We start from the raw sequence: 11,244 nt of genomic DNA on the forward strand, positions 1-11,244 counted from the left end.
TTTGCCAAGTAACAACACCTACTGCTAGCGTATGGCCTAGTGATGATTTTGGCAGGGTATCCCTACAAAGGGTGTTCTGTCGTATGGGTAAAGTGTACAATCTCTGCAGAGTCTAAACTATCCAAGTAGCCTTATCTACTGTCGAGTCCGGATAAGTCACATTATTCAGTCTTTGTCGAACTTGGATGTTTAACCCTTAATAAAGGTGTAGACAAATAAACTTGGACAAACGTTGAGCATATGAAACAAAGATGAATGGTGATGTTAAAAAATACAGGTGTTGGAAATACTGATCTCGGTGATCATGATAATTTGGTTATGGCCTTGAAAGGATCTTGAGTTTGACTTGAATTATTATAAACTTACATATGTATGTTTTATCTCTATCATACCTGCTAGATAAAGTTTGCTAAGCTTGCCTATGCCATGACTTGAATCCTCATGAAATGTTTATGCCATGGTTTGCTCTGCTTAGTGATATATGTTATTTGGTTATCTACTTTAAAAGTACTCATTGGCTCGTTGCTTTGGCCAGATCCATCTGAGGAGCCATCTTCCACTAGCGTGAAGCGAGAATGTTTGTTTGCTAGGAGAGTTTCCCAGCCAGTTTCATGTGGAGTGCTCTTGCACCAAGTCTGTCCTCAATTGTTGTTGCAGCAGGCCTAGCTAGCTCTCTCTCTCTGATGGAAGGTAGACGAAGGACAAGGGGAGTCCACTTCTTCCACCTCCGTCCGGCGTGAGAGAGAGCGGCAACAACATCCTCTCCCTAGTTATTGTCTTCCATTGCCGTTAAACTCCCATCTGTGACGTTGGTATAATAAGCAGGCCAGAATGGCTTTGTAAACCTTGTCTTAGTACCATGTTGTAAAGTGCGCGCCAGTGTGGTTCCTTGTCTGGTGTGTGCGTCCCACAGATCTGTGAATTGGTGAGTTACAAGTTATCGATACTACGAGGTATTCCTCTCGAGAGAGTCACCGCTTAAAACACCCTTATGTTCTCTCATGCGTTTACCGTCGCCAAGTCTGCCGATCCTCTCCCATTCGTGCAGCAGGGTGAGAAGTTCTCACATTTGTGCTTCACCTTCTTTTGCGCCCTCCTCTTCGTACAGTACTAACTTGACTCCCTGCCGCCATCTTCATAAACAACCCCGCTGTAAGAAAACTTCACCACACGATGGTTGCTCGATCGTGGTTATCTATGAAACTAGGGTTTATCTCGTTCATAGATGCCATGCTAGTTTTCTTCTACCCCCACAAACTTTATTCCTCTTCCAATCAATCCACGATGCACCAAAGAGCTCCATTTCTATGGAGCCGGGAGCGTATCTTCAGAGATATCCATTTGCAAACCCCACACGGAAAGGAACCAAGCGTGTTTCTCGTGGCTTGGGCGCACACGGAAGCGCACAAGAATGGCGTGGAGTCGCAGCCCGCTCAGCTCTACGGAGAATCATCTGGATCGGACAGAATTTGCAACGCCAAAGAAACCAAGCACCGAAGCAACATCATCTTCTCAGCGAATTAAAAAGCTGGCCTGTTGAGCTACTCGATCGATACCTACGAACCGAAGCAGAGCAGGGCAGAGCAGAGAACTCGACTGGCAACAAGAAAGAGAGACCCCAGCAATATGATGAAGTTCGTGAGGGCGTGGCTGCTAGGCACCCTGGGGCTGGCCGAGCTGCTCGTCATCGCGGTCGTCCACCTGACCTACGGGTTCTACCTCTTCACCACCGCCGTCCGCCGCGACCTCTCCCGGCTGGCCGGCGCGCCGAAGAACGCCGTCGTCGGCGACGGCCAAGCGGAGGCCGTGCTCGACGGCGCGGTGCCGCCGATCGTGCTGGTCCACGGCGTCTTGGGGTTCGGCAAGGGCGTACGTGGTCTACTCTAGTCTCAAACGCCTGCCTGGCCTGTGAATCTTGCGTCTTGCTAGCTAAGCGTTCTGATTGTCTCAGAGGATGGCCGGGATGTCGTACTTCGCCGGCGCGGAGGAGAAGGACGACCGGGTGCTAGTGCCCGACCTGGGCTCGCTCACAAGCATGCACGACAGGTAGCGACCTGGGCTCGCTCACAAGCATGCACAAACGTGTGGTACGACAGGCGATCGATGCATTTGACGTCTGGTTTCAGGGCTCGGGAGCTGTTCTACTACCTGAAAGGAGGCCGGGTGGACTACGGCGAGGAGCACAGCAGGGCGTACGGGCACGCCCGCTTCGGCAGAGCATACGACCGCGGTGAGAATTGATAGATAGATGGATCATCATCCATTATCCCTTGGTCTGTGGTTACATGGATTGTTTGTGCCTCTGAACTTCAGGGCACTACCCTTTTTTTTGAGGGATTTCAGGGCACTACCCAATGTGGGACGAGGAGCACCCAGCCCACTTCGTGGGCCACTCGGCCGGCGCGCAGGTCATCAGGCTCCTGCAACAGATGCTCCATGACAAGGTACTCCATAGAGTCAGTCACACGCAGTGAAAACCTCTTTAGGAATTCGATCAGTTGGTAATTACCGAAAATCCTATTCTTACATAAAGGTTCTACAAAATCATGCAGTGAAAACCTCAGGAATTCAATCGGTTGGTAATTACGAAAATCCTATTCTTACATAAAGGTTCTACAAAATCACACAGTGAAAACCTCTTTAGGAATTCGATCAGTTGGTAATTACCGAAAATCCTATTCTTACATGAAGGTTCTAAAAAAAAATCTTTACGTGGTGTGTTCAGATCGGCAACCACCTCCCTGATTTTAGCTACGATAATCCTACACCTACGTGCCCGCTACGAAGACCTCTTTTAAATAACAGCTACCGGAATGAACTGGTGCACATTACTTTTTTTACAACTATCTCCTCCTTTATTCATTGATCAAAATAAAGGCATCACTTACAAGAAAGGGAATAACCGCACTAGGGGCAGTATCCATCCAACAACCAGGGGGAGAAAACTTAGCTAACCTAGCCAATTCGTGAGCTACTTGATTGCTCTCTCTATTACAATGTTCATAAATGGCATGATTGAAATCTAATGACATGAAATAACAATCATCGAATATAGCACTAGCAACTGAAGAAGAGTTGTTCTCCTTTAGAGCTTCAACCACCTCTACATTGTCGGAGTTGATTTCAGTCTTGCTACAACCAGTAGTATGGGCTAGATTCATTCCAAATCTTACCGCAATAGACTCTGATATAAATGAATCAAAGCATATGTCTATTTTTTTTGTTTGTAGCAGCAATGAACTTGTCGTTGCAATCACGAAGGACTGCTCCCACCGATCCTTCAAGTGTATTCATATCAAACCCAGCGTCCACCTTCAATTTAGTATACCCGTACCTTGGTCTACTCCACCTGCCTATCTTATGTTTAGCTTTGGGCATACAGAAGATAATGTAACTACTCAATCCCACATAACCTTCCCCAACTAATTCTCTTTCCCCTGATTTTCACAAGGTTGGGGCCCTTTCTCCCTTAGTCGATCCAATACTAAAGTTCCACGTCAATTGTTAGGTAAAACCCGTAACTAATTTTACATAAGTGTGGCATCTCTCATAAAAAAAATCATAGAACTCGTACGTACGAATAGCATCGTTCCGTAAATTACCGATTAACAGAGGAGCTAAGCCAAGCGATACGTGCAATATTTTCTTTTGAGCCGCGGTACGTGTAGTCTAATAAACATGTTGCCATGTGACATACATTGCTAGGGTTTGTTAGAATTGCCGGAAGAGAGGAGAGGGTTTGTTAGGGTTGTTGGGGGAGACAAGGACATGAAAATCATGCATGCATGCAGCACACGCCACACCACATGCATGTTTTCCATACGCCCCATGATCCCACTGATATGAATGCACGCATGCACATTACCTTTATGAGTATCTCCGAGATACTCAGCTGGCTTAACATCTTAAGGCCTTCTTTGATTTAGAGGAATCTTGTAGGAATTTCATAGGATAAGATTTCTATAGAAAAATTCTTTTAGAGCCCTTTGGTTTGTAGGAACGAAATCCTATTCCTATGGAGGAATTCTTCCTATCCTCCATATTTCATAGGAAAATAAACATTAGCCTAGACTCAATGGAAAAAATCATATGATGTGAATCAAAGGACATTTTCTTTTCTATTTTCTACTCATAGGATTTGAGATACATATCATCTTATTTCCTATGACTTTCTTATTTATATGATTTTCCTACCTTATAAACCAAAGGAGGCCTAAGATTAACGAAGCCACCGTAGACGACTCCGGAGTCGATGGAAATATCTCCTCCCACTAAACAAGCATTGTCAGAAAGCCTGAAATAAATCAAGAAAAATGAGAGCATCAGTGTTAAGTCTAGGACTTGAAACCTGGTGGACTGGTTCCACCATAAGAAATCTAATCATCTAAACTATGCCCAGTTTGCCATATGTGCCATGTTCAGAAGTCAAAACTAATTAAAGACAAAATATGTGCATTGTGCCTATTGACATTATGAATTCTCGATGCATGCAATGAGACGTGTATGCTTAAGAGTAAGCGTCAAGACTTGGAGGTTGAAAGTTTAGGCTAGTCATAATGGGAGTAACATAGCTAGTAACATAATGCACTTCAAATTTTTTTTGCTTATGTGGTAAGTAGTTAACGAGAAGTGGTAACATAATATGTTATTGTAACATAGCACTTCCCAAGACAAGATGAGTCTACAAGGTAATAAATAAGACCATCTATGATACTACTACTATGTTACTTTCCACTATGAGGTTAGTAACTTAGACTAGTGTCATATGCATAACACTAGTATAAGTTACTCCCCACGATGACCAGCCTTATACTTGGATAGCCAAAATTCGATCTGCTCTACACATTCACCATATGGAATAGTAGTATATGTTTTCTGTCCACCTGACCAGCACGCACACGCACAAATACTGACAAGTTGCGTCATCTCTCTAGGCATTTGACGGCTACGAGAACACCTCTGAGAATTGGGTGCTGAGCGTCACCTCCCTCTCTGGCGTGCTCAATGGTTCCACGACAGCCTACCTCGGCGGAATACGGTGAGTCCCTTGAGCTTCAGGATGGGAGTGGTCACCCTGATCAATACACGCGACCATGCTGCAAAACAACAGGTGGTGACAACCAAACAACATCAGCTCCAAGAACAAAAAAAATGACGTACCAAAGTCGAAAATACAATGGTGAACATGGGTCCACGCCCACCCCTTATAAACATTAAAATCTAAAAAGTCAATGAAATTTGGAAAAGTCAAAATTTTAGGTCAACAAACCTAGTCAACTGTTCTACTCATATGTGAAGTTCCTCCGACATGTTATTTTCCATACCATGGACTGTGTCTTTTTTCCCTAGAATACTCGAGCATGTTTGTTAAAGAATACTTATAAATCTAAATCGTTCTTATGGGCGAGGCACCCTGTGGACCGCAGTTTGGCTAGGATCAGTACATATCATATCTTGAGTCTTTGTAAGAACGACATTCCTCCATGGGTTTAATAAAATCTCCCTCCCCTCCCTCCCCCAAAAAATAAATCAAAACCACTTTATTTTTTTACCATTTCTTACTGTTCATAAGGGTGTGCGTGGACACACGTTCCAAAAATCAGTACAAGAGCTCAAAAATTAAAGTTTTAGAAAATATGTATTGGTGCAGCAACATTCTTCACATACATCATTTTTTAGGGAATTCTTCACATACATCATAGTTTAAATGATACTATATAATACCAAGTCAGACTAATTTGTAGTTACCATAGGTAACTACAATTATGGACCCACAGATAATTTGTAGGTACCCATAGTTTAAATAACATATCCGCAAAAAAAGTTTAAATAACATATAGCACATCTAAATAATTTGACGTGGTATGATTATGGACCCACAAATCAGTGCTAATGTGTAGTTACCCACAGGTAACGGGGACTGACGGAACGTACCATTCTCCGTGATCCCCCATGGATACTACTCCCTTCATTTCAAAATAATCAAAGTTCTAGATTTGTCTTAAGTCAAATTTTCTTACGTTTGAACAACTCTACTGGAAAATATGCAAAGATCTACAACACCAAATATATTTCATAAAAAAAAATCACATGAGACTAATTTAGTGTTCTATATGTCATAGTTTTTTTTTGTATAGGCTTGGTCAGACTTAAACAAGTTTAACTTGTGGCAAACCCAAACTTCAATTATTTGGGAATGGAGGTGGTACTTGTGACCAATATGCATACCCATAGGTAGTTAATCTCACCCAAACTTGTTGCATAATAGCATACACATATAACCAGGTAATAGGTATCCATCGTCATCTTGATTTCATACCTTCATCTCGTGGCACCACGACACCTTCTATACACTAGTCCTCTACTCAAATAGTGTCGTCTACAACGTGGCAGTCCAGAAGATGACCGGTCTATGAGCTTCGTCTGCCTCGCCCAGATCTACCGAGTGGGTACCACCATCTACCACTGGCTCGACATACCCTGGCTCAAGCGCTACTATGACTTCGGTTTCGACCACTTTGTCATGTCTTGGCGCACAGTCGGTGTGTCAGGCCTACCCAACCTACTTGCTGGCACGTCGGGGCCGTTCGCCACAGGAGACTGGATTCTACCAGACCTCACCATCCAGAATGCCGCGAGGATGAACGCCGATGTGCGCACGTTCCCTAACACGTTCTACTTCAGCTACGCTACCAGGCGGACAACCAAGTTTTGTGGCGTCACCGTGCCGTCCGGTGTGATGCACATTCACCCTCTTGTGTTCATACATGTCATGCAATTGTGTCGGTGGCGCCACTTTGCCTCCGAGCCCCCTTGCAAAGATTACAGGTCAGCCATCTTAGATGGTACATTTGGAGTTCCATATGTTCAAAATTGGCCCCATTTCTGTGAGGTTTTGCTATTTCTCAGTCACAATTAGCTAAGTCTTACTTTTGACGTGATGGTAGGGATGAAGATTGGGAGGATAATGATGGAGCGTTGAACACCTTCTCGATGACACACCCTCGGATTCCAGTAGAACATCCGAGCCTCTTAGTAGAGGATGATTCAAACCGCCATCGACTTCAACCAGGAATCTGGTATGGCATAGTATCACAATCAATCATGTCGTGTGATGTGATTTTTTTTTTGTTTCATTCCAGTCCGGTTTGTTTGGGACTATAGAATGAGCAAATATTTTTTAGTGGAAACCTTGTTCTACTTTCTGCAAAAGCTTTATGACATTTCTCTTTCTCAAAATAAGAGCACTTACATTCTTGTGTTTTTACTGTGGCAATTAATGCAAACTCAGGTATTACAAAATCGTGGAGGCGGATCACATGACGTTTGTGATCAACCGGCCCAGACGGTGCGTGCAATTCGATCCCGTATACGATAGTATCTTCCAGAACTGCAGGAAACATGTGTACAGGATGACTCCACCTATGTTACCAAATCAAAAATCGACCTAGGTTAACATCTTCATTTATCATACTCCCGAAAATACACGATGTAACTGAAGGAAATATGCCCAGAGGCAATAATAAAGTTATTATTTATTTCCTTATTTCATGATAAATGTTTATTATTCATGCTAGAATTGTATTAATCGGAAACATAATACATGTGTGAATACATAGACAAACAAAGTGTCACTAGTATGCCTCTACTTGACTAGCTCGTTAATCAAAGATGGTTGAGTTTCCTAGCCATGGACATGAGTTGTCATTTGATTAACGGAATCACATCATTAGGAGAATGATGTGATTGACTTGACCCATTCCGTTAGCTTAGCACTTGATCGTTTAGTATGTTGATATCGCTTTCTTCATGACTTATACATGTTCCTATGACTATGAGATTATGCAACTCCCGTTTACCGGAGGAACACTTTGTGTGCTACCAAACGTCACAACGTAACTGGATGATTATAAAGGTGCTCTACAGGTGTCCCCAAAGGTACTTGTTGGGTTGGCGTATTTCGAGATTAGGATTTGTCACTCCGATTGTCGGAGAGGTATCTCTGGGCCCACTCGGTAATGCACATCACTATAAGCCTTGCAAGCATTGTAACTAATGAGTTAGTTACGGGATGATGTATTACGGAACGAGTAAAGAGACTTGCCAGTAACGAGATTGAACTAGGTATTGAGATACCGACGATCGAATCTCGGGCAGGTAACATACCGATGACAAAGGGAACAACGTATGTTGTTATGCGGTTTGACCGATAAAGATCTTCGTATAATATGTGGGAGCCAATATGAGCATCCAGGTTCCGCTATTGGTTATTGGCCGGAGACATGTCTCAGTCATGTCTACATAGTTCTCGAACCCATAGGGTCCGCACGCTTAAAGTTTTGGTGACGATTGTATTATGAGTTTATGTGATTTGATGTACCGAAGGTAGTTCAGAGTCCCGGATGAGATCGGGGACATGACGAGGAGTCTCGAAATGGTCGAGACGTAAAGATCGATATATTGGATGACTATATTCGGACATCGGAAAGGTTCCGAGTGATTCGGGTATTTTCGGAGTACCGTGGAGTTATGGGAATTCACCGGGAGAAGTATTGGGCCATACGGGAATAGAGAGAGGCCAAAAGGTAGGAGGCGCGCGCCCCCTCTCTGGTCCGAATTGTACAAGGGGTGCAGCCCCCTTTTCCTTTTCCCTCTCCCCCTATTTCCTTCTCTCCTACTCCGGAAAGGAAAGGGGATCCTACTAGGACTTGGGAGTCCTAGTAGGACTCCCCACACTTGGCGCGCCCCCTCTAGGGTCGGCCTCTCCCTCCCTCCTTTATATACGGGGGCAGGGGCACCTCTAGACACAACAATTGATCTCTTGGATCTCTTAGCCGTGTGCGGTGCCCCCTCCACCATAATCCACCTCGATAATATCGTAGTGGTGCTTAGGCGAAGCCCTGCGTCGGTAGAACATCATTATCATCACCACGCCGTCGTGCTGATGGAACTCTCCCTCAAAGCTCGGCTGGATCGGAGTTCGAGGGACGTCATCGAGCTGAACGTGTGCTGAACTCGGAGGTGCCGTACGTTTGGTACTTGATTGGTCGGATCGTGAAGACGTACGACTACATCAACCGTGTTGTGCAAACGCTTTCGCTTTCGGTCTACGAGGGTACGTGGACAACACTCTCCCTTCTCGTTGCTATGCATCACCATGATCCTGTGTGTGTAGGAATTTTTTTGAAATTACTACATTCCCCAACAGTGGCATCCGAGCCTGGTTTTATGCGTAGATGTTATATGCACGAGTAGAACACAAGTGAGTTGTGGGCGATATAGGTCATACTTCTTACCAGCATGTCATACTTTGGTTCGGCGGTATTGTTGGATGAAGCGGCCCGGACCGACATTACGCGTACGCTTACTCGAGACTGGTTCTACCGACGTGCTTTGCACACAGGTGGCTGCCGGGTGTCAGTTTCTCCAAGTTTAGTTGAACCAAGTGTGGCTACGCCCGGTCCTTGAGAAGGTTACAACATCACTAACTTGACGAACTATCATTGTGGTTTTGATGCGTACATAAGAACGGTTCTTGCTCAGCCTGTAGCAGCCACGTAAAACTTGCAACAACAAAGTAGAGGACGTCTAACTTATTTTTGCAGGGCTTGTTGTGATGTGATATGGTCAAGACGTGATGAGATATAAGTTATTGTATGAGAAGATCATGTTTTGTTGAAGTTATCGGCAACTGGCAAAAGCCTTATGGTTGTCTCTTTATTGCATAAGATGCAAGTGCCATGTAATTGCTTTACTTTATCGCTATGCGATAGCAATAGTTGCAAAAGCAATAGCTGGCGAGACGACCATGTGACGACACATTGATATAGATCAAGATGATGGAGATCATGGTGTCATGCCGGTGACGATGGATATCATGACGGTGCTTCGGAGATGGAGATCACAAGCACAAGATGATGATAGCCATATCATATCACTTATATTGATTGCATGTGATGTTTATCTTTTATGCATCTTATCTTGCTTAGATCGACGGTAGCATTACAAGATGATCTCTCACTAAATTTCAAGGTATAAGTGTTCTCCCTGAGTATGCACCGTTGCGAAAGTTCTTCGTGCTGAGACACCATGTGATGATCGGGTGTGATAAGCTCTACGTTCAAATACAACGGGTGCAAAACAGTTGCACACGTGGAATACTCAGGTTAAACTTGATGAGCCTAGCATATGCAGATATGGCCTCGGAACACTGGAGACCGAAAGGTCGAGCATGAATCATATAGTAGATATGATCAACATAGTGATGTTCACCATTGAAAACTATTCCATCTCACGTGATGATCAGACATGGTTTAGTTGATTTGGATCACGTGATCACTTAGATGATTAGAGGGATGTCTATCTAAGTGGGAGTTCTTAAGTAATATGATTAATTGAACTTTAATTTATCATGAACTTAGTCCTGGTAGTATTATCATATCTATGTTGTAGATCAATAGCTCGCGTTTAGCTTCCTGTTTTATTTTTGATATGTTCTTAGAGAAAACAAAGTTGAAAGATGTTAGTAGCAATGATGCGGATTGGATCCGTGATCTGAGCATTATCCTCATTGCTGCACAGAAGTATTATGTCCTTGATGCACCGCTAGATGACAGAACTATTGCAGGAGCAGATGCAGACGTTATGAAAGTTTTGACGAAAGCTCGGTATGATGACTACTTGATAGTTTAGTGCACCATTACGGCTAAGAATCTGGTCTTTAAAGACGTTTTGAACGCCATGGAGCATATGAGATGTTCCAAGAGTTGAAATTAGTATTTCAGACTCATGCCCATGTCAAAAGGTATGAGACCTTTGACAAGTACTTTGCCTACAAGATGGAGGAGAATTGCTCAGCTAGTGAGCATGTGCTCAGAATGTCTGAGTACTACAATCACTTGAATCAAGTGGGAGTTAATCTTCCAGATAAGATAGTGATTGACAGAGTTCTCTAGTCACTATCACCAAGTTACTAGAACTTCGTGATGAACTATAATATGCAAGGGATAACGGAAACGATTCCCAAAGCTCTTCGTGATGCTGAAATCGATGACGGTAGAAATCAAGAAAAACATCAAGTGTTGATGGTTGACAAGACCACTAGTTTCAAGAAAAGGGGCAAAGGGAAGAAGGGGAACTTCAAGAAGAACGACAAGCAAGTTTCTGCTTGAGAGAAGAAGCCCAAATCTGGACCTAAGCCTGAAACTAAGTGCTTCTACTACAAAGGGACTGGTCACTGGAAGC

The 11,244-nt window shown here is 43.7% G+C and overlaps 1 protein-coding gene across 1 annotated transcript; it reads left to right on the forward strand.

Annotated features, from left to right (window-relative positions):
• The first annotated feature begins 1,463 nt into the window (after positions 1-1,463).
• Positions 1,464-7,546, forward strand: LOC119272474 (lipase-like). The gene is made up of 8 exons (XM_037553956.1): positions 1,464-1,869; positions 1,952-2,046; positions 2,127-2,230; positions 2,344-2,444; positions 4,935-5,038; positions 6,394-6,828; positions 6,948-7,079; positions 7,292-7,546. Exons 1-8 carry the CDS (start codon positions 1,627-1,629, stop codon positions 7,449-7,451), a joined length of 1,374 nt encoding a protein of 457 aa, XP_037409853.1. The 5' UTR covers positions 1,464-1,626; the 3' UTR covers positions 7,452-7,546.
• Positions 7,547-11,244: the final 3,698 nt, after the last annotated feature.

The sequence above is a fragment of the Triticum dicoccoides genome, chromosome 3A (genome assembly GCF_002162155.2).
Source record: "Triticum dicoccoides isolate Atlit2015 ecotype Zavitan chromosome 3A, WEW_v2.0, whole genome shotgun sequence".
Lineage (NCBI taxonomy): Eukaryota > Viridiplantae > Streptophyta > Magnoliopsida > Poales > Poaceae > Triticum > Triticum dicoccoides.